Source organism: Leuciscus leuciscus, assembly GCF_965113295.1.
Source record: "Leuciscus leuciscus genome assembly, chromosome: 24".
Taxonomy (NCBI): Eukaryota; Metazoa; Chordata; class Actinopteri; order Cypriniformes; family Leuciscidae; genus Leuciscus; species Leuciscus leuciscus.
The window spans coordinates 29,280,292-29,303,950 of record NC_138723.1 but is presented as its reverse complement, the minus strand read 5'-3'; the positions used below and the strand labels follow the sequence as shown (position 1 = coordinate 29,303,950).

General features: G+C 37.2%; 1 protein-coding gene across 2 annotated transcripts; it reads left to right on the top strand.

The window, feature by feature from the left end:
• The first annotated feature begins 760 nt into the window (after window positions 1-760).
• Window positions 761-23,314, top strand: naa25 (N-alpha-acetyltransferase 25, NatB auxiliary subunit). Of its 2 annotated transcripts, none has more exons than XM_082158618.1 (24): window positions 761-882; window positions 3,267-3,352; window positions 4,428-4,566; window positions 4,660-4,778; window positions 6,213-6,287; window positions 6,398-6,505; window positions 6,587-6,665; window positions 8,892-9,003; window positions 9,138-9,227; window positions 9,447-9,619; window positions 9,709-9,821; window positions 12,708-12,915; window positions 13,348-13,437; window positions 13,521-13,701; window positions 15,732-15,831; window positions 15,945-16,096; window positions 16,187-16,312; window positions 16,909-17,152; window positions 18,760-18,889; window positions 19,157-19,222; window positions 19,507-19,604; window positions 19,695-19,805; window positions 19,904-20,050; window positions 21,637-23,314. In XM_082158618.1, exons 1-24 carry the CDS (start codon window positions 825-827, stop codon window positions 21,757-21,759), a joined length of 2,928 nt encoding a protein of 975 aa, XP_082014744.1. In that variant the 5' UTR covers window positions 761-824; the 3' UTR covers window positions 21,760-23,314. The 2 variants fall into 2 exon arrangements, with proteins under 2 accessions (XP_082014744.1, XP_082014743.1); XM_082158617.1 differs by having other exon boundaries at window positions 19,695-19,811.
• Window positions 23,315-23,659: the final 345 nt, after the last annotated feature.

The window sequence follows — 23,659 nt, the reverse complement described above, 5'->3', positions numbered from 1 at the left end:
TTATTTGGAAAATATTTGGTTTCTATTATTTATTAAAAGAAATTCTATTGTTAGATGCATTGTTTGTTTATTTGCTCATTTATTTACTTGGTTTCATTTTTTTTTTATCTAAACTGGTATTTATTTATTGTAATCTAATTTGTATTTATTTATAAATGAAACATTTATTATTATTATTATTAAATATATATATTTTACGCTGATTTCTCTAAACATTTCCATGGACCTGCAAAATATGATCATCCTGGTGTGAGGGACCCCATCCTAAAATTCCAATTTAAAGGTCCAACTTATAATAAATTATGAAAAAATTATAAATATATCTAAATATTATTTGGAAAATATTTAATTTCTATTATTTATGAGGAAAAAAATCTACTGTTATTAGAACAATATTTATTTGCTCATTTATTTACGTAATTGTTGTCGTATTTTATATTTTTTTATTTTATATTTTTTTAATCTAATTTGTATTTATTTGTTGTAATCTAATTGGTGTTTATTTTTAACTAAGTATTATTATTACATTTTTACACTTTTTTTCCTCTAAACATTTCCACAGAGCCCATAGCTCTCTCTTGTGGCCCCCAAACCCCTGCTTAAACAATACCATGACACTTTCTGAAATTTTGTAAGCAAAAAACAAACATTTTGGTCAAATTTGGTCGTACCATTGGACTTCTTTTTTTGTCTGCGAGAAAAGCACTTTTATGCGTCTTTTACAGTGACACCGAATGACACACATGACTCCAGGCTCCTGTTTAAAGTCTTTCCGGAGTGCTCGTTCTGCGCATGCGCACAAATTAATCCTGCTCAGCTCCATCATGGCGGCTAGGGGCCATGTGCAAGACCCCAACGACAGAAGACTGCGACCCATTTACGGTAAGATTCGCACCCCACCACTGGGCTTAAAGAGACTCAGCGTGTCTGACTTGTGCTGTAGGACCGGCCTGTGCGTTATTGGGTGTATTAAAGCGCTGCAGGAGCTGTGGTGAGCCGGTTAGGCCTGTGGAGCTCAAGCCGCGGTGTCGGTTCGACTGCGGTGCCGGATGACAGTGCGTCCTTAAGCGGTCACACTCTGAAGTTTCAATCGGTTAAAGAAATCCTGTTTATAATCCTTTTAAACCTAGACATGTTTAAATGTCAAAAGATCAGTGTTAATGTCATTTGATCCACCGGCTCATTACCTGTGTGAGATGTCAAAGAGATTAATTGCCCCAATAGGAGCCATTTGTGCTTTAATATTTAATATTCTCTATGAGTTGTTATGTGTATATAGTGTTAAACATATGTTTTACATGGTTAATGATTTATTAATGCTGATAATATATGGAAATCACATTATAGATGCATAAAGCTAAGCTTTATCTGAGATATGGACATGCTTATTGTCTTCCAGAGATTATTTATAAGCTTCTTTGTTATTATGAACTAACTATGGTGTTTAATTTGGGAATTTTTCTGTGGTGCAGAAATGCCCTATAAATGGCTTCAAACTCTTAAACTGAATTGGTTTGATTGTATAGCCTTGAGGAACACCACTGACATTTGTGTTTAACTACCAAAATTATGTGAAATCTGACTGTATGGCATGTATATTATCACATATATGTATTTAATGCTTATGCATGTTGTAGACATTAATGTATTTGCATATTTTATGGTGCTTACATTGCAATAAAGTCAATAAATCTCTATGCATCTTCTATTTAAAGTTACATGGTTATTACATGATCTGCCTTACTGGTTTTTATAAAACAATTAATCTATTACATAAATATTTAAGAAAAGTTTTATTAAATAATATTACATTTAAATTATTAAATTATTTTTATCATGTTTTTATAAAAATAAACTAGAATGCCGTTTTTAACCAATCAGCAGCCAGGACCAGAATTTTATAATAGCAATTTTGTATATTGATTTTCAAATATAATTCTGGGTTCTGAGTTCAAGACTGCGGATTTGTGCACCAAAATGAATTGATTTTCAAATTGAATAATTTTTTTTAACAATTTTGAATGGAATATTATGTCAATAACTTGCAATTGTTCTACTACACTCGAGATTCTGCACTGTGCATGTGTGGTTTATCACGGTCAATAGATCCACGACCTTTATTCTGCAGTCTTGCACATCCTATTGTGTGAAATCGATCGGTATTTTGCGTGGGTGATTGATTAGAAATATAACAGTTAATAAGTAAAGATGCTATTTGGATGTATGAATGGACAGACACAAGGAGAACTGAAAGTCCAAATCTACTACAGTCTGGCCTGGTTAATTTTGGCATCCAGCTGTCATGCGACATGGGCCTGTGTTTTTAGCAGAGAGGCTCATGGGAAGGGAGGGGGATCCTGCATCGAGCAGCCGGTGAGAGAGCGTTCTCACAGTCAGGGGTCTGTCTGAGCCGTGCGTGTTTGGAGTGATGCAGTGGCGTGTGTGCAGGCGTTCGGTCCTGATCACTGATGCTGTTTTACACTCACTTGTGTTTTAGCAACATTGAATGTACTATCTACCCATAAAACCCATTTTAAAGCGGTCATATTCTACATTTCTGTAGCATTTTCTCCACTTTTGGACCATTTCTATGAGTCAATAGAGTTAAACGAGCTGGTTAAAGCGATAGTTGAGTTATTTTGTCATTGTTTACTTACTCATGCTGTTCTAAACCTGCATGCATTCAAAACGAACGGTTTGTAACTACATGAAGGTGAGTAAATCATGACAGAATATTGTTTTTTTAGGGATGCACCTATATGAAAATTATGACCGATAATTATTTATCTTTGAAAGCCGATAACCGATATATTGGTTTATACCAAATTTTTATATAATTTGAGTCTGATTGCAAAAAAGATTACATTAAAAGCCATGACCAGGGCACACAATTATGATGTTCTCATTATAAATGTATGTAGCCGATATGATGGTCTTGCTTGTAAAACTGTATTTTCCTTTTTTGAAGTGATTCCAATCATATTTCAAGCCATTCAAAACCCATCATGTCAAACAGTGCGCATCTGAAGTGTCTCAGCTGAAGGAAATAATACATTAATTATCGGCTTATACATGTGATACATTGACCGATGCCACTACAGTGGCCGATATATCGTGCATCCCTAATTTTATTTGCTAAATGACACTTTAACTGGTTAAATTCACACTTGAATGATGGAAACGCTTGATATCTCTCTTCTGTAAGTGTCAGAGATGTTGGTAACTTTCGCACTGGTGCTGTTATTGAACATGAATTTCTCTTCTAGATTACCTGGACAATGGCAATAACAAGATGGCAATCCAGCAGGCCGACAAACTGCTTAAGAAGCACAAAGATCTTCACTGTGCAAAGGTGTGTACTTTTAAAATAAAAAGTATTATTTATTTTTTTACTCCAGAACTCCACAACCAGTTAGAAATTACTAAGTTTTCTCATTGGGTTCCACACCATTGGCTGAAATTGGTCCTCGTCGGCTTTTTTCTGGCTTGAATCGGTGTTGGGCCGTCGGTGAGAGAGAGAACTCTGATTGGCTGTTCAGCTTAGTGCACGAGAATAATAGCAAAACAGCGAGCAAAGTCAAACCGGTACAGATAGACGCTGTTCTAATGTTACGTCATCTGACCTGAGTGTTCCCTGGCGAATATTTCAATATTAAAATGAGCGGAGTGGAATAAAGAAAGTGTTTAGAATGATTGATATTCAAAACGTTAAGCACGCACTGCTTTGTTTATGGTGTGTGTATCTGCAGCGTCGGTTTCCCTTTTTGAGTGATGAATATAGATGAATATATCTGCAGAAATAGACAGCTTTCATCAGCGCTAGTTCTTTGGCGTCGGTATGGTGTGTCTCTTTACGTGCAACAAACTTCTGTATGCTGTAAAACAGGTTGCATCGCTTCCGGTTCAGGTCTTTTGTATGTGCTTCATTAAATATAAAGCGGTTTTACTCTGGATGCCTTCAAAGGAGCGAGCAAAGATGAGCAATAACCACTGTCCATTACATAATATATATGGAGATTCATATCTAGAAGTTCTCTAACGTTTGAATATTAAAATAAGAAAAAATAGGAAATAAAGAATAAAACGGCAATCATAAATTGACTAGCTGATTACCTTAAAAGTCCATAGATATTGTGGTCAGTTCATACGGCTGTAATAATCACACTAAACCATATCATGATTAATTGTGCAGCCCTAGCAAACACTGTGTCACTCTGGTCAGCTCAGGCTGTGATTGGTTCCAGTGTCCATGTCTCGCTTAAACGAATTGTCACGAAGCATCAGCAGAACTGATGATTAACGCTGTACTTCACACCACGCTGTGGATAGCGGTCGACACAAAAGGCATTGTTGTTTAAGATCGAAAAAAAATGAATGAATTTGACCATCTTGATTGATAAATTAGCCCTGGATGCATTTATTTGCAGGTCTTGAAGGCGATTGGTCTGCAGCGCACCGGCAGACAGGAAGAGGCCTTCACGCTGGCACAGGAAGTGGCCGTTCTCGAACCAACAGATGACAACTCTCTGCAGGCACTGACTATCCTCTACAGAGAAATGCACCGGCGTGAGTGTTAAAAGCACTGACACAGAACTGAAATGCGCTAATTCAAATGGACTAATACCACGAAACTTGCGTTTGTGCTTTTTCTCTCTGTAGCCGAATTAGTGACCAAGCTTTATGAAGCCGCAGTCCGGAAAGTTCCAACAAGCGAGGAGTACCACTCTCACCTCTTCATGGCCTACGCTCGGGTCGGAGAGTACAAGAAAATGCAACAGGTTCTGTTTGTGTTCGCTCTGATGTCATCAATCATTACAGGAGGGCTGCTTAATTTCCAATTTAGGGGATCTAATTGCAATTGACCGTTCGCTAAGACCCGCCCCCTTTAGTTACTGTTGCTATGTCCGACAAGCCACGCCTCTCTCACGCCCCACCATGTTCTCACACAGTGAAACACACATCGTGGAGCAGAGAGGACACTGAAAACACACTGACACACAGGACAGACCAGGTTATTTCTGATATGAAACAAAGTCTCAACTTTCAAATTTGGTCATTTTTTTTAAAGAAATGTAAACAATAAATACTGTTTTGTGGCTCTTTAATGTTCTTGACAGATCACCGTAGAGCCTCAGTTAAAGCTGCTTGTGAACCGATCATATCTAGTTAATTTATATCATCAAATAAACATGAATGAACATCAGAAGAAATGGTGTTTTAACTGCGGAAAGACGTCAGTACACACCGTTTTTCCAAGTTCAAATCCTCTAACGTTAATCTAACTCTCCTGACCGCTTTGTCGGACAAAAATGGCAGATTCGGCGGATGGCTGATCATGATTGGTCAGATCGCCTGTCAATCAAACTCCCTGCAAAGGGTCAATTGCGATTTTAAAAATGTGGTTTAAAAACTGCTCCAAGTTTGCAGTGTTTGTTTATAGGGCTGCGTTTGACCAAAAAAATTACTATAAAATATTATTATATTACAAAATAAAATTTCACTGTAAAATAAAAAAGTGGTATTTATAAATAAGATTTTATAGAACTTGTATGGCTTCCTTAATTTAAACGATAAATCATTGGTCTTTTATTTTGGCGGAAAACCGCAGGGAGCCCTTAAAGGGACAGTTCACCCTAAAATGAAAACTCTGTCATCATTCACTCACCCGCAATTCATTCCAAGCCTGTATTAATTTCTTTCTTCTGCTGAACACAAAAGAAGATATTTCGAAGATCGAAGATTTTTTTTTTTTCATCCTATGGAACTCAGTGGGACCCATCAACTTTTTTTGTTACCCATATTCTTCAAAATATCTTCTTTTGTGTTCATCAGAAGAAAGAATTCATACAGGTATGGAACAACTTAGTTGTTAGTAAATGATGACAGAATTATAATTTTTGGGTAAACTATCCCTTTAAAGCTTTTCTTTTATTGGCAACAGCCAACCTTTATTGGCAATTGGGAAGATGGTTGGCGCATGTTGCATTTCCAAATCCATGTAACAAGCGCCTCAAACTCAGAGCAGACGCGGAGATGGAGTTTGTGTGGATGAACACAGTGCTGCGCTTCACTCATGCAACGTATTTATTTAATTAAATAGCAGCCGTTGCAATTTGATAATCGCAATTTAAATGGAGCTGCATTATTAACCGTGAACCTCCTAAATCATTGTTTATGTTGAAAGATGTTTCTGTCTCTTCACTTTCTGACAGGCTGGAATGGCGCTGTATAAAATAGTCCCCAAAAACCCGTATTACTTCTGGTCGGTTATGAGCTTGGTGATGCAGGTTTGTTTTCTCACTTGCATAAACAATGCAGAACAAAAATAAATGTACAAAAATGCCTTTCCAATGTCCATCAGTACGTTTCTCCATCAGCCCCGTCATGTGTGTTTCAGGCCATCTCGGCACAAGACGAAAAGCTCTCTCACACCATGTTCCTGCCGTTGGCTGAGCGTATGGTGGAGAAAATGGTTAAGGAGGAGAAAATAGAGGCAGAAGCTGAGGTAGGACGTGTTATCAATAATCTGTTTCTGTTTATTGCGGCCGTTTAAAGTTTATGATGTATTTTCCATCGGCTGTTCCAGGTCCAGCTGTACTTCATGATCTTGGAGCGTTTGGGGAAATATGTGGAGGCGCTGGAGGTGGTTCAGGGGCCACTCGGAGGTGAGGAGGAAAAAAACTGTGTGATGTTCAAAGGAATATTCTGGATTATTTCCAGTTGAATGTCTTTGTATTGCTGTCATTTGCCAGAGATGATGCGAATGTAAAACTGAACAGCAGATACAAATGCCTGGTGTTTTTACTCCATGAAAATGGCACGTTATAGTTCAAATCTATTTTTGGTATAAAATAACCTGTATTGTGCATAGACATAATGAGGTTGAAATATATACTACAGTTTAAGTCTGGGGAAATTAATATTTTATTCAGCAAAAAATACATTAAATTGATCAGAAAGACAGTAAAGACATTTATAATGTTACGAAATATTACTGTCAACAGGGCTCAACGCTAAGATTTTTTATAAATTTTTTGGTCCTCACCACAAAAAAGTAATCAATAAATATTGTGTTATTGTAAATATGCACACTACCGTTCAAAAGTTTGGGGTCAGTAAGATTTTATGTTTTTAAAAGAAGTATCTTCTGCTCACCAAGGCTGCATTTATTTGATTAAAAATACAAACAAAAACAGTAATATTATGAAATATTATTCCAATTTAAAACAGCTGTTTTCTATGTGAATATACAGTAAAGTGTAATTTATTCCTGTGATGCAAAGCTGAATTTTCAGCATCATTACTCCAGTCTTCTTCAGTGTCACATGATCCTTCAGAAATAACTCTAATATGATGATTTGATGCTCAAGAAACATTTATGATTATTATCAAAGTTGAAAACAGTTATTTACATTTTTATTTTATTCATCAAGGATGAGTTAAACTGATCAAAAGTTACAGTAAAGACATTTATAATGTTAGAAAATATTCTATTTTAAATAAATGCTGTTCTTTTGAACTTTCTATTCATCAAAGAATTTTGAAAAAAAATTGTACACAACAGTTTTCAACATTGATAATAATGAATGTTTCTTGAGCATCACATCATCATATTAGAATGATTTCTGAAGGATCATGTGACACTGAAGACTGGAGTAATGATGCTGAAAATTCAGATTTGATCACAGGAATAAATTACAGTTTAAAATACATTAAAAATAGAAAACAGTCATTTTAAATTGTCACAATATTACTTCTTCTTTTTTTTATCAAGTAAATGCAGCCTTAGTGAGCAGAAGATACTTCTTTTAAAAACATAAAAAAAATCTTACTGACCCCAAACTTTTGAACGGTAGTGTATGTTATACATGTTTTCATTGTGTTTGAACCATGCAACCTTAATAAATAAGGTTATGACAACACATTTCAGATACTGTTGAAATTTCACAATTCTCGATTCCAATTTTGATACCGAACCAAAAACTACTATGCTAAATAATATACAAGTACAGACAGGGCTTGATTTCAACTTTTTTTGCTCTCCAGTCACTGTGACTAGTGGTTTTCCAAAGTAACTAGCCACTCAGCATTTTCATGACCACAATTTTGAAATCGATACCATGGGGGGAAATGCTAAACTAGAAAAACTAGGGAAATCTGCCATGTAGATATTTTGAATACCACCTCATAATTTGGCAGCAGGAATATTCGGCTGCTGTCACTTTGAGACCTGACGCACAGATCCATTATAATCCGCTGAGTACAGATAAGATATCAATCAATGGTATCTGTAATTGTATGATGTTTTCTGTTTATATGGAGAAACTTGAAATAAATTGAGGGGGGGGAAAGAGAAGCAAAGATTTGGTGTACTTTGCTTCTACCATTAACATTTATTTTCACATTTGTATGGCAAAGAATGTGCAAACCTTCCAGTTTATTTTTTTAATGCCTCTCACAGGCATGGCGCAAGGATTCCAGTTTTGGATGGGCCAGACCAATTGTGGGTGGGCCTTAAATTAAAAACGTTATCCAATCACTGTTTAACCTAATAAAAATTACTGACTAATATACTGTTATATTATCTGTGCGTTTACATAATATAGATTTGAATAGCTTGATGCTCTTTAAATATTTTGTGGCATTGTAAAAAGTTTCGGTGCATAGGACGGACCTACAAACATCAAAATAGACATAACCAGCTTTTTAAAATAGTTTTTAGACTATTTTAGACAACATTTAGACTATTTTAGCACAAATTATGAGCTTATTGACGATTTTTTATAATTCTTGACACAATTAGAATATATTAAGGTTTTTTTTTTTTTTTGGGGGGGGGGATTGGGTGCCTGGCCTCTCAGTCATTTAGCTTTGTGTTTTTTCTCCCTCAGAGAAGCTGACCAGTGAACTGCAGAGCCGTGAGAACAAATGCATGATGCTGTATCGCCGTCTGGAGCGCTGGGCCGAGTGCAACGCGCTGTCCTGCAAACTGCTCCTGAAGAAGTGAGTCCACTACTCATCAGCTGACTTTCTGTTCCTTGAACATAAATGGCTACTTCAGAGAGAGGTTGTTCTAGTTTAGCATTGAATTTCTGCTACGTACGGTGTTAATCGGTAGATTTTGTTTCTTTCTGCAGCCCTGATGACTGGCAGTTCTACTTGCTATATTTTGACTCTTTGTTCCACCTCATTGATCAGAGCTGGACGCCTCCACAGGAAGGAGCTCAGTACGTAAAAAGTTAATTGCATGCAAATATTTAGCTGGGAAAGCATTTTTCACACTGGAAATGGAAGGTCAAGTACACTGCATTGTATACTGCCTGTCGGTGATACAGGTATTTCATCAGCACAGTATACATACTGCATACTAGAAAGTAGTGTGCCATTGTGAACACATCCCGTCTCATGTTCTCATGCATGCTGTGTTGTTCCTCTCTGTGTTGCAGTTCTTCAGAAGGAGAGGTGCACGCCTCCGTGGCTCAGTCCATCAGCTTCATGAAGGAGCGACTGGCCACAGAAGATGCGAAGGAGTCGAAGCATCTGAGAGGACCGTACCTGGCCTGTCTGGAGCTCATCAGACGGCTCAGAGAGCGCAGCTGTCCTGAAGTACAACAGCTAGGTACAGGATTGGGTCGGGACGGTTTACACACGGCACATGGCTGTATGTTTGCTGTGTGTTTTCTGACGTGTTTTCCCACCGTGACGCAGGTGAACCTCTTGAGCTCATGTTCCAGTTCTTTGTGAAGTTTGGAGACAAGCCAAGTTGCATCACAGACCTTAAGATCTTTCTGGACCTACTCGCACCTGACCAACATGTGCAGGTTAGCACAAGAAGATGCAATGCATCATTTTCATATATATATTTAGGGATGAACAAATTAACATTCATTCACGTTTAAATTATTTAGCGCAATTAAAGCAGAATCTGTTTTCTCCATCATAATTTGGCTAGCATTACATTATATGATCACGCTCTTATTCAGACAAAGAATTATGTCAAAAATGCAGTCTTAAATTAGTTAAATAATGTCTTAAATGAACTTAAAGGGTTAGTTCACCCAAAAATAACTTTTTATTATATTAATATACTTTAAAATGTAATTCATTCCTGTGATCAAACTTAAAACAATCTTACCATAAACCAATTATAATAAATGTCATATTTACCTGTGACCTGTCTAACAGGTAGGAAACTGAATAAAGTTATTGAAACATTTTACAGTCTTAACTGCATAAATGATAAATTAAACTGATTAATCCTTATTAAAGCTAAAATTTTCTGTGACATTTGTTCTTTGATTAACATTAATGACAGACATGACAGCAACTGGTTTATTAGGCTGGTGTGACTAAGATCTGCCGCTGCTGACAGAGAAGCGGATCTGACGCACATCTCATTTTCTCACAACTCATTAAAGGGTTAGTTCACCCAAAAATGAAAAGTCTGTCAGTAATTACTCTCCCTCATGTTGTTCCCCGTAAGACTTTCGTTCATCTTCAGAACACAAATTAAGATATTTTGATGAAATCTGAGAGCTGTCTCACTCCTCCATAGGTAATCGAGATCTGCCATCCCAGAAAAGTTAGTAAAGACATCGTTAAAATAGTCCAAATGACTACAGTGGCTCAACCTTAAGTTTATCAAGCGACAAGAATACTTTCTGTGCCCAAAAATAAATAAATAACGACTTTATTCAACTCTTCATTTTCTTCTGTGTTTCTCTGAGTGAGTTCACGTAGTGTAACAGCGCAGCGCTTCTGGGTTGTACGTCAGAACGGCGGCTCACTATTGGCCGACGCTGGTCATGTGTGTGATGCGTGTGACGAAGGTCCTTAAAGTTATAATAACCAATTTCTATTTCAGTCGAATTGTGTTGGGTAGTGAATTTATCATCTCATTGGTCCAAAATAACTGCATATGCATCATCAAATATGTTCAGGCTCTGAATTTTTACCTTTTTACCATATTTTCTGCTGGATTTTGCATGTTGTTGTAGCAAAAATAGATTTAGAGCCAAAATTTTCTGGGCCGGTAAGTTTCAATAACAGAGAAGCCTATGGAGCAGTGAGACAGCGCTCAGATTTAATCAGAAATATCTTAATTTGTGTTCCGAGAAAGTCTTACGGGGAACAACATGAGGGAGAGTAATTACTGACAGACTTTTCATTTTTGGGTGAACTAACCCTTTAATGAGTTGAGAGGAAATGAGATGTGCATCAGATCCGCTTCTCTATCAGCAGTGGCAGATCTTAGTCACACCAGCCTAATAAACCAGTTGCTGTCATGTCTGTCATTAATGTTAATCAAAGAACAAATGTCACAGAAAACTTTAGCTTTAATAAGGATTAATCTGTTTAATTTATAATTTATGCAGTTAAGACTGTAAAATGTTCGATATCTTTATTTAATTTCCTACCTGTTATGACATTTATTATAATTGGTTTATGAGAAGATTGTTTTAAGTTCGATCACAGGAATGAATTACATTTTAAAGTATATTAATATAATAAACCATTTAAATTGTAGTAATATTCATCAATACTGTTGACTATTTATTATTAAAGAAATGCAGCCTTAGTGAGCATAAGAGACTTTCAAAAACATAAAAAGGGTAGTGTGTGTGTATATGTCTTGAGTTTTACTTTCTTGCATCTCTCTCTCTCTCATAATATGCATATATATATATATACATACATTTGTAGGTATACCCTTACTTGTACATTATCACACTTTTTTTTTTGACTTTTTGACTTTTTGTATTTAAGAACAGACAGAGAATGTGTAATAAGGGGAGAAGTTCCACTCTCAGTAAACTTCCGGCTTCTGAACTGGTTGCAGTTCCACTCTGGTTCCACATGAGGGCGCTCACAGGACGAGTGCAGAATGAATGGAGGTCTATGGCACTATACCCCTCAAAATCCACTTTTCTCAGGATATCATTTTTTGTCTAGTAATTTGATTGTTGTATTCGAAAGGAGATGCAAAGAAATTACACATTGCTGGGTGTTAGATTTTTTAGAGTCACTTATTTGCTTTAAAATGTCAAGGACGTCATACACATCGTACGACCAGAGATACTGCTTTACGGCAATCCTTCAGTCACTTTGGTGCTTTAGTGCTCTGCACTTTCTTTTCTCTCGAGGCATCGACAACACAGCTGACACAGGTAAACACAACACAGCTGACACAGGTAAACACACGTGCCGAAAGACCATGCCGAAAATACACACACACACACACACACACACATATATATATTTATATATATGCCACGATGCCATCAAGCGGTATCTCTGGTCATAATCAGTCCTTCACTGACCAATCAGCGTTCATTAGCAGAATGCTAGCATGTTATGGGCAACAACAACTCAACCTGTAAGAAATCGAAAGGACATAAGTACTCGTTCATTCAACTTTCGACCTATAACCCATGTTGAACTTGCAAAACCTACAATCAAATCTGAGATTTCTCAACGGCAGTCGGGTGAAAGAGACACATTTAGCCGTCTAGCCCCATTGACTCCCATTCATTTTGCACTCATGGGCGATCGCCCCCAGTGGAACTCTGGTGGAACTACAACCAAAATTCTGTACAATAGGACTTAATAGGGAGTGGCCAGGCTCTCCGTAGACGGGCTCTGGAACAGACCACTTAGACAGGACGAGATGTTCTTGAGTGTTTCCAACTTTCTTGCGACTGTCTCAGTTCATCAACAGGCTAATGGAGGCCGTGCCGCTGCTCGCTCCAGGTGAGGATGGGTTCGCGCTCCCGGGAGACACTCGGGCTCTGCAGAGACACCTGTGTGTGACGCAGCTCAGCCGCTGTCTGGGTCTCCAGCATGCGCTCAACACCGACGGCAAACTGGGCCTCATCAAAGAACTGAAGGCGCATTACCGACACGGCTTACAGTTCGGTAAGCAGATGAATAGGCAGGTTGGACTATTATAACTTCTTCCTTTTTAAATGACACACTCTCTGATAATGCCAGCCTCTTATATTCTCCACGGCAAGCACTAGTCAATATTTTCTATTAAACATTTCACATTGATATATTGTAACGGACCTATAATGATCTGTTTTCAATTCACATTTATTTGTATCGCGCTTTTCACAATACACATCGTTTCAAAGCATTGCATGAGTCCACGTTACAATTTAGAGTGATCTTAGTTATGCATTTCAGAAATGTACATATACAAAATCACAGTTAGCTAAAAAATATATTAATTTAAACAATGAAATAAAGGCAGAAACAACGAGCTCATTGAAGTAATGAATACTTGTTTGTTAACCAATGATTAAATTTACAGCAGTCTTATAATTCCCTGTTTCATTTCTGCTCTAGGGAAGTCCTGTTTAAAAACCGAGCTCCAGTTCTCAGATATGTACTGTCTCATGGCGGCTCACGTCTATATAGACCTGTGGTTGGAGACGGGTACGTGTGCTCCTCATTTTCAGAGTCCGTTTTATTCAAACCTGTCATGTTATTGATGAGCGAGTGCGGTGTCTGTGTTGTAGGCGATCAGAACACGTTGTGGCAGTCTATGGGCATGTTAGAAGAAGGTCTCTCCCACAGTTCCTCCAATGCTCAGTTCAAACTGCTGCTTTTGCTTCTGTACTGCCGTCTGGGGGCTTTTGAGCCGGTGGTAGATCTTTACTCCAGCTTGGATGCCAAACACGTCCAGCACGACACCATAGGGTAAGAACAGATCGACTACGGGAAATAAATGCCTTTTATTAATATGTTAAAGATGGCATTAAATAATTTTTTTGAATATATGTTCTTGGTCTTATTGTGCACAATTCATCAGTGCATCTTATTCTAAATTTTACAGAGCAGTTCTTTTGCAAGATGCAAGTTTTAGGACATCATAATTGAATACATGAAGTATATTAAAAATTAACAAAAATATTGAAAAACTAGTAATATCATCTTAATATACACTTTCCAGTACATATTTGTGCACATCAAAACTGAGAAAAAACATGTATTAAAGTAGGGTGACCATATTTTAGTTTTCAGAAAACAGGACGGGGGCGTGGTTGATGGGCGGGGCATGATTTTTTGGGGGCGTGGTTAAGGGGTGGGGGCGTGGTTTGGGGGAGAACATCAAAAAATACAAATGCATTCACAACCTTGCAACTATGTTATACTTTAATACATAAAGTAATACATCCTTTCCATTCAATGTTTGGCACGCAACAATAGAATACTATATAAATGTATATATATATATATAAAGTTTAGCTTTTAACACCTTTTACATGACACTATTAATTTTCATGGCCATAGCAGGTTAAAAATCTACTACTACTACAAAAAAAAAAAAATCTACTATACTATTTCAGTAAAAAAACAATTTCAATCCTCCTGATGTTCTCTTAGCCTATACTTTCTTTATGTGCGCTTTTAGGTCGCTATAGCACCTTTATTTGACACTGACACATACGTGCCAGCTTTGCAGTTCATGCATTCTGCTTTACACGGATCCCGACCGAAACGAAAACACGGGAATTTTCTCTGTAAATCATCTGTGAATTTACATGGGCTTTTTTTTTTTTTTTTTCGCTGTTAGCTACTTACATCTTCCCTCGCACTTGACCGTAAACTGAAAGCGTAAAGCGTCACGTTGCTAAAATTCTGTGAACGTAAAGTCCGCCTACTTTGATTTGATTGGTCATTTCAAATATTCTGACATGGAAAAGCAGTGACAGACCAATGACAATGAGGCTGCGATGAACAGACACACACACACACACACACACACACACACACACAGAGGCCTCTGTATTCTGTGCTCTCTGCTTGCCGCTGCGGATTGAAGAACGCGCTGATTATAACAAGACGGGACGAAGCCGGTTTCATTTGTTTTGTGTACAAAGGCAAGCGTGTATTTAAAGTACACTCTTAATGGCCCAATGAAAAATAATGAAAACCAGGACATTTTCATCACTTTTTAAAAAACAGACAGGACGGCCAGGACAGGACGTGAAAACAGGACATGTCCTGGGAAAACAGGACGTTTGGTCACCCTATATTAAAGTATGCAATAACTTCACCATGTAACTCAGATGCAGGGGAGGAACAGTGTTGATTTAGTATTGTTTCTATAACATAGTATTTATTAGCATTTTTAATTACCTTTTATATTTTCAGTTTTCGTAATTTTGTGATGTTTTTTCTTTTAGTTTTATATATTTCTATTGAGCTCATTTCATTTTTTTTAGTGTCAGTAATTTTAGTGGTTCGAAAACTGAAATTAAACAAGTTAAAAGGCTAATATTTCGAATTTATTTTATTTAAGCTTTATTTCAAATAACAATAGCATTTTAGTTTTAGTAAAGTATTAGTAGTTTTAGTATTGTTTTAGTGAACAACAACACTGGTGAATAAGTTTTATTTTGTGATAAATTAAATACACCAACAAAATAAATAGAATTTTTTAATGTATTGCTTTGTGTACCAATTAAAAGTAAAAAATAAATAAAAATAATAAAAATACACTTTAAAATATACAGAATTTTTATTCAATATAAAATAAACAAGAACTTTACAGTTATTGAGCTAATAATATCATAGTCTACTTTTCATGATCAAATCCAAGTATGTAAAATAATTATTGGAATTATTTTAGTACATGTACTAGCATGCAGTTTGTTATTGTTTATTTTTTTCTATGGTTCCTTGTCAAATATCACCCATGCTAAAGCTGTTCTGTCCCTGTCCAGGTATTTATTGACCCGCTATGCAGAGTCTTTGGGCCAGTTTGCTGCTGCTTCCCAGTCTTGTAACTTCTCCCTCAGGTTTTTTCACTCAAACCAGAAAGATGTACGTCATAGTTGTTCTTTTTAGAGATGTTTTCATTTATGTACAGAATCAAAATGTCCGTTCTGTCATCATTTCCTCACGCTCGTGCTGCGGCCGTGTGTTTGTTCCTGCAGACCTCAGAATACATTATTCAAGCATATAAGTATGGTGCTTTTGAGAAAATCCCAGAGTTCATCGCCTTCAGGAACCGACTCAATCATTCGCTGCACTTTGCCCAGGTGCGCACAGAGAGGATGCTGCTCGACCTCTTCCTGGAAGCCGACATGTAAGTCATCTTTACCTGTCGCGTAGAGTCGTCACAGGTGTGGGATTAATCTGTAGGTTTCATTGTTTTTGTCTTCTTTTTATTGCACAGATCATCTCCTCTAGAGGAGAGTGTGAAATCAATGTCTCTGTGTCCGGAAGAGGACGACATCCCGTGGGACAACTTTAGGGACAACCGCGACCTGACTGTTCTCGTCGCCTGGAACCCTAAAGACCGGTACGTGGAGACAAACCTCCCGGACTAACAAACACTTTAAAGAGGACCTATTGTGCTTTTGTTCATGTTCAATTTTCATTAGTGTGTAATGTTGCAGTTCTTCTCTATATCAGTGTCAGTGTTTCTGAACTCCCTGAAACGCCTCCATTGTAGTCTTGAGTTTCTTCCGGGAACGAACACGTCACAATATTCCTCATTTAAATAATTAATATGCAGAATAAAGGGGCGGGGCCTGGTTGAGTTAGTTAGTAGTGTGTTAAACTGGCGGTTATGGTAAGGTGTGGGACATCTCCCAAACACACTCGAAGCTCTTGACCAATCACAACACACTGATCCAGCCGACCAATCAGAGCAGTGTGCTTTTCAGAAGGAGGGGCTTCATAGAGACAGGAACTAAACAGAGCATTACTGACAGACTGAGAAGAGAGGAGCCGCAACAATGGAGAATATGGGGGAAATAGTGTGTCTGAACATTCAAGCATGAAAACCTGTTCTAGTAGAGCCCAAAAACATCATCAAGACTTTGAAAAAGGGCATAATAGGGCCTCTTTGAGCATTCATGTTTCAAATATGATAATATTGATCACAAATTGTAGGCAGCTGAACGAGGAGCACAAGCAACGCTCTCTCGAGGATGAGACCCTGTGGCTGAGGTTGCGGTCTCTTACTCTGCGTCTGATTGGCTGCGTCTCCACGATGTCTCACCCGCCGGCGCCGCGTAACTCGGAGAAGACAACTGAAAACGGAGTGGCAGCCAAACCATCTTTTCTACTGTCACTGCTCTCTCAGCTTGAGAACACGCTAAACCAGGCCACGCAGTTCACGGAAAAACAGCTGCAGGTCAGAACCGCTAGAGACCGTTTAGCGGACGCAGTTAACGTGTTTTTTATCAGTTGCTTTATTTCTATTTCAGGCGAATTGTGCTAAATTGCTCCTGATTGATATCAAAAAGCCAGAGTTTTGACTATTCAGCATCAAGTCTTGTCCAGTGTTGTTTATATACTATTTTAGTATTTATTTAAATTGACTAAACTTAAATTTGTATACTTTTAGTCTTCCTTCAATTAGTAATTTTTTTGGTGCTTTTGTCATTTTGATATAATTTTTTAATATATTTCTATTCATTTTATTTATTTCATTTAGTATTTCCAATTTTGATAAAATTTTTTAGGGTCAAGTTTTTCATCTAATATTTAGATTTAATATTATTTTAGTTATCAAAAGCGATATGATTCTAAAAAAAAATTCAAACTTAAGGAATTTTATATATGTATATATATATATATATATATATATATATATATATATATATATATATATATATATATATATATATATATATATATATATATTTATTTATTTATTTATTTATTTATTTATTTATTTATTTATTTATTTCCAAAAATATTTCTTAATGTTCTCGAGACAAAAGTTAAGAATTCAAATTCTTCATAATAATCTTTAAAAGATCATAACTAAAATAATTCCTTTAAGTTATAATAACCAATTTCTATGTCAGTCGAATTGTGTTGGGTAGTGAACTTATCATCTTATTGGTCCAAAATAACTCCATATGCATCATCAAATATGTTCAGGCTCTGAATTTTGTTGTTTTGCATAGCCTTTTTACCATATTGCTGGATTTTGCATGTTGTTGTTGTTGTAGCAAAAATAGAATTAGAGCCAAATCTTTCAAATTACATGAATTTCTTTCTCACTGAGACACAACCACAACCATAACTGCGTACCTACAGGCCAATTTGCATGTTTATACAAACATACTGTTAAACTTCAAAGTTCAACCCATAACAAAAAGACTGGAATTTGCTACATTTCTACAGTAATATTATATTCCATATCTAAAAAATTAAATGCTATCAAAACAATTAGATGTAGATGTTGTCTATAAATTTCATTACCATCTACAAATAGTGGGATGTTCAACCTTGGAAAATTCACCCTTTATTCAAATATTATTAAAATATGTTATAGATTTTGTAACCATATTGCGTAGTTGAGTCGATTTGTTTTATTTGTGGTGATGACTCTCACATTGGTCCAGACAGTCATACAAAGGAATTATGAACACATGCAAAAACAAGAGGGAACCAATGAAATATTCATAACCGATTACGTTGTAAGTTTTTCCTATGAGCTTCTTGTTTTTTTTTGTGCATAGTTAAATAAAACCTGTAGCTGTACTTTGCCTTTTTTGTTAAATCATTTTGTCATATAAATACCTGAAACGAGTTTAGTGTTATATTTAAATATTAAAAAACATAAAATATTTTCCTCATATTTTAATGGTTTAATCAATCTTTAAAACTTAAAAACAAATGTGAAATTTGAAAAAGTGACACCTAAGTATTGAGAAATATGCCGTAGTGATGTGTCATATAAAGGCCCTGTAGTGTGTAGTTCTCTGACCTGTGTGTTGTGTTGGACAGCATCAGTACCCGTTCCTGGGTCCCGTGTCGTCTCGGCTGGCTCAGGCTCTCTCCAGCGGTTGCTGTCAGTGTCAGCTCTCGTCCCTACAGCTCCCTCTACACCTCCAGGAGCTCGAGAACACCGGTCTGGGTTCGTTACTTCAGTTTATTACAGCAGATCTTCTAGAAAGCGTCCATTTGCCTAGCAATCCTTTTGATTTCATGGCAGTTATTAGCAAATTGATTCTACTACAATCATGATAGTTAATTGATTAAAATTGTGATTTCCTGCCCTGGAATTTTTTTTAAACGATTAAATGAATTATATTATATATTTGTCATGTATTGTTATATTATTTTTATTATGTATATAAAAATATTTTTAATGCTTTCATAATTTTGTCTTTTGTATTTTCAGACGACTCTACAGAGCTTCAGACACAAATATCAAATCTTTTCAAGTGTTTAGCAGTACAACTTCAAGGTATGTCACGGACTCAACTTATTTTTACTCCTATTTCATTTGTCACATTTTTAAAGTTCATTGGATGACATTGTTTTAGATCAATTTTGTTTCTTTTCTTTCACTAAAATGAAATAACTATGCTTCTGAAATTTTTTTCTTTTCTGCTGATGTAAGTCCATTTGGGCAGGAAAAATAATAATAATAAGCTTCCTTTCAATATCCAATCAAAAAAAGTCTTAATGCAAAAGTGAAATGTATTGCAAATGGTTTTATGTCGACTCTTTTTCTGTGTGCTTATCCAGATATGTTGGAAAAATGTAAAGGTGATCTATTAGAAGTTAAAGATGCTCAAACCAAGACACAACCCTTTTTACTGGAGAATCTAGTCTACTTTGTTGAAGTGAGTCTCTCGCCATTTTAAGAATTTAAGAGAGATTGCACAGCTCTCTTTAGAAAATAAAAATAATTCATTCTTAACTCTTTGTTCCAGACCATTTGTATCGTCATATGGGTGTCTCATTACTGTGGAAGCGTCCTCCGGCCCTTAAAGTCTAGTTTACAGAAGAAGAAGAAAAAGAAAAAAGAAGCCAGCACTGTAACGGTAATGGTAACGGAAGCTGAGTCAATATTTATGAAGTGTAGGGTTGGAGGGAATGTGGGTCACTCTTGTTTATGCGCTGATTTGTGTCTCCCACACAGCCGGCGGTGATCTCGGCCTTCCAGGAGTTTAGCGGGAGCTTGCAGAGTCTCCTGAACCAGGCCCTGGAGCTCATCAAGAGCCAGGAGATCAGCCTGACGGCCCTGAAGCTGGGAGCCCTCAGTCTCCAGGGACAAACTCAGTCTGAGGCGAGTGACTTCAGAGACTTCTTTGAGCCCGATTGTCTCAAAAAGCCAGACTTTAAAGTCTGCTCCAGTGGAATTTATGCACTATTACTAGGGATAGGAACATTTTGGCTGACACCGATAATTCTTTATATTTGAAAGCCGATAACCGATACATTGGCCGATGAATCTAAATCAAATTTTTTTTAATAGAATTTTTGAGAGCCTGATTACAAAAACAAAAGTCTCACTATTAAAAGCCATGTCTCAAGCACACTATAATAATGATTTTCTCATTATAATTTTATGTAGCTGAAATGACAGTCTTGCGCTGCACATGTAACACTGTATTTTCCTTTTTTGAAGTGATTCCAATCATATTTCAAGCAATTCAAAACCATCATGTTGAACAGTGCGCATCTGAAGTGTCTCAGCTGAAGAAAATAATACATTATATATCGGCTTTAAGATATCGGCCAAATTTTCTTATCGAGCTATTACAGTAATATTTTCAAAAACTGTATTGTTCTGAATATAAGATAATGTTTTTCTTCTTGAAATGCATCTGAAAAAATGGGGTTGTCTTATATTCGGCGTCCAAACTTTTACATGATACAAAAATACATAATAAAAGTCAATAATACACCTGCAGCATGTTTCCGCCAGGACGTATCAACGCAGCCAGTAGGAGGAGCTCGTTCCGCATGTCTTCATCCCGCCCATAGGGGGATCTCACGATAAAACGCAGTCTTTTCAGTTTCGAGTCGACTAGTAGCCTAGCTGTATCATTTCTTCCGATACGGCCCTCTGTAACCGGTAGGCGTGGCTTGGGTGTGGCCTCGTAGGGCAGCGAAGCAAGTGCGTTCTGGGAGTTGTTGTCTTTCATCCACATGAGCCAAAAATAAATGTTCTGGCTTTTCTCAGTCTAGAAGGCTCCAACTTCTAAAATAATTTCACATTTCTACTACATAAATGACCCAATTTAAATACACATTCATCTTTCCAGCGGTGAAATATCCCTTTAAGCAGCCAAGAAAAACAGCGTGACAGAGTGTATGTTAGAAGATGGCGAGCCTTAAAAATGCTAACAGTCAAACATAAGCTTACCTATTTCCAAAAATGTTATGAATATGGATGGTATGAATGAAATTCGGACGTACTACATCCACCGTGTTGTTACTGTCACATGTCCTACCATCGCTTCACTGCTATTTATAAATCCTCTCCCTTGGGCTCATGGGATAGGAAAGTGTCCATCCAATGTGCACTTCAGAATCTCACAGGAAGTAGAAGGTCATCCGGATACTTTTCGAATACTGTATTTGGACATAGTACGCTGTTGTTGGTGTACTGTTGTTCGCATACTATATAGTAGGGAAGTATTAGATTTTGGACGCATCAAGGCTCTTTAAAAATAACACTGCCTAACCACAAAAACATTGCCTTAGAAGTGTTGTTCAGCGAGTACCGAGAAACAAAGCATGCCATTTTCTTTGGAACATTCTTACAAACTTCTTGGAATTCCTTGTCCTATAAATTGCATAAAGCAAGTACGAAGTCAAAGAGTCTGTTTAGCATGATTCTGACCGCTGTTTTCTCGCTTCACTCAGGCGGAGGGGACCTTCACGAAGAGCGCCATGGATAAGGTGCAGAGCAGCTACCTGCGTTCACTGCAGGAGATCGGGGAACTGTTGAAGAAGAGAGTGGACACGTTGAAATCCCTCAAAATCTGAGCGCTCCATCGATCCACCATCCGATCCGGTCCCTGACCCGCACGGCTCCATGCGACGGCGTCCTCGGTCCCTAACTCAGTCTGTGAACTCAGCTGGTCGAGATCTCCCTCTCTTCCTATTTATCCGTCTCTTTACTCACGTTCAGATACTGGCACACTGTAAAGTTGTCAACAACGGCTTCAGCACAAGCATCTACGGTGCTCCCAGCGGCACTTTTAAATGGAAACGTAACTTCATATCCCTAGAAAAACTACATAGGCAAATGAATAAGCAATTTTAGAAGCACTGCTATAAATTATTGTACATAGTGTGAAGATTAAGAATATCAACGAGAACTCCTTGGCGAATTAAAGTGAACTGCTTTGTCCTTTTGTCGATGTCTTGCGTTATTGTCTCTCTCACTTCCCAGCCCCTAGACCTCGCGAAACCCCTCCTGACGATTCGTATCCCCCCTACCGGTGCTACTCCGTATCGTAAGAAGCTAACTTCCAGACTGACACACTGCGACGCGTTTATGTAGCCGTTCGCGACGCACGACCAGCCAAGAGCTAAATTGGTCCCGAGGAGATTTTGCGCAAACTTTCGGTGGGGTGGTGGTGCGAGTATATGGATGCTTTGGGTGCTTCTATTACGATGTTTCTTTATATATATATATATATATATATATATATATATATATATATATATATATATATATATATATTCCAAATGACTTTACTTGAGCCACAAGCGTTCGAAATGTAGCTTTCCCGATGGTTTGTTCGAAATCGTCACCATTTGGTAATAAATGCGTCAACGTAGCATTGAATGCTACTTGAAAGACATGGTGAGGTTTGGGAAAGTTTGTGTACTTTGGTTAAAAATTGATTGATGATGAAAAACATTCATTCAATCATGTTTAAAATTTTTTATTTTGTGTTTAAAATGGCGGATGAATGGTTTTGTCTTTGGTTGGGCCGAATTGTTTACTTTGAACTAACAAATTTGTTGATTGCACTGATGATGTCCCTTCAATGATGAGGTTTTATTGTTGCATACCAAAAACGTCTAAATTAGCCTTGCGTTACCGTCGCAGTAGAGACTAAGGTAGGTTTTTATATGACTGATTTGTTGATGTCTACCGGGAAGTGCAACTTGTTTACAATGTTTCCGAGCGCCATTATGAATCATGTTTATAGCGTGTTATACGGTGTGCTGCAATCTGCGAGCTTTCACTGCTTTATACCTGCTCGGGGAGGGAGGGAAGATGCTTTTCTCTTTTGTCAAGCTTTTTTATTTTAATCCAACACAACGGGTTACAGGACAAGTTGTGCAGCGAGCGGCTCTTCCATCGCTCCGGGACTGAAGGGCTCATTTCGCGTCCTCGCCGTCTCAAAGTACAAGGACGACAAGCGCTTCTGGACTAAGGAGGTCGTTTCGAGATGTCAAGAGGTGGTTGGAAGCGTGTCGGCTGATGAATTCTTTTGTGTGGGAATTTGAGGAAATATAAACAAAAACACTGGAATGTGAAAAGGAGGTTTTTTTTTTTTTTAAATAAAAAGTAAATGTTCCACATGCTGTGACTTCTTTCTATTTCTTGCACCCTGAAGCCATAAAATGTTTTTCTATCACATTGATTTCAATAGGATAATCTTGTACCATATTGATATAAAATTACAAAAAGGAAGAAAAAAAATCCTACTATGGAAATCAATGTCTACCATCAACTTCCTGGTTACCAACATTCTTCAAAATATCTTCTTTTGTGTTCTACAGAAGAAAGAAATTCATGCAGGTTTGGAACAACATGAGGGTAAGTAAATGGCAAAATGTAAATTTTTGGGTGAACTGTCCCTTTAAAACTCGCCAAGCACCAAATGCGAGAAAAAAAATCGGTCCATTTTCATGAATTCTAACAATG

Excerpts from the sequence above, each read along its gene's own strand:
- naa25 (XM_082158617.1), top strand. The coding sequence starts at position 825 with ATGGCGGCTAGGGGCCATGTGCAAGACCCCAACGACAGAAGACTGCGA. Across the intron at positions 3,353-4,427 it reads AAGATCTTCACTGTGCAAAG|GTCTTGAAGGCGATTGGTCT; the intron begins GTGTGTACTTTT and ends ATTTATTTGCAG. Across the intron at positions 12,916-13,347 it reads CCGACACGGCTTACAGTTCG|GGAAGTCCTGTTTAAAAACC; the intron begins GTAAGCAGATGA and ends TTTCTGCTCTAG.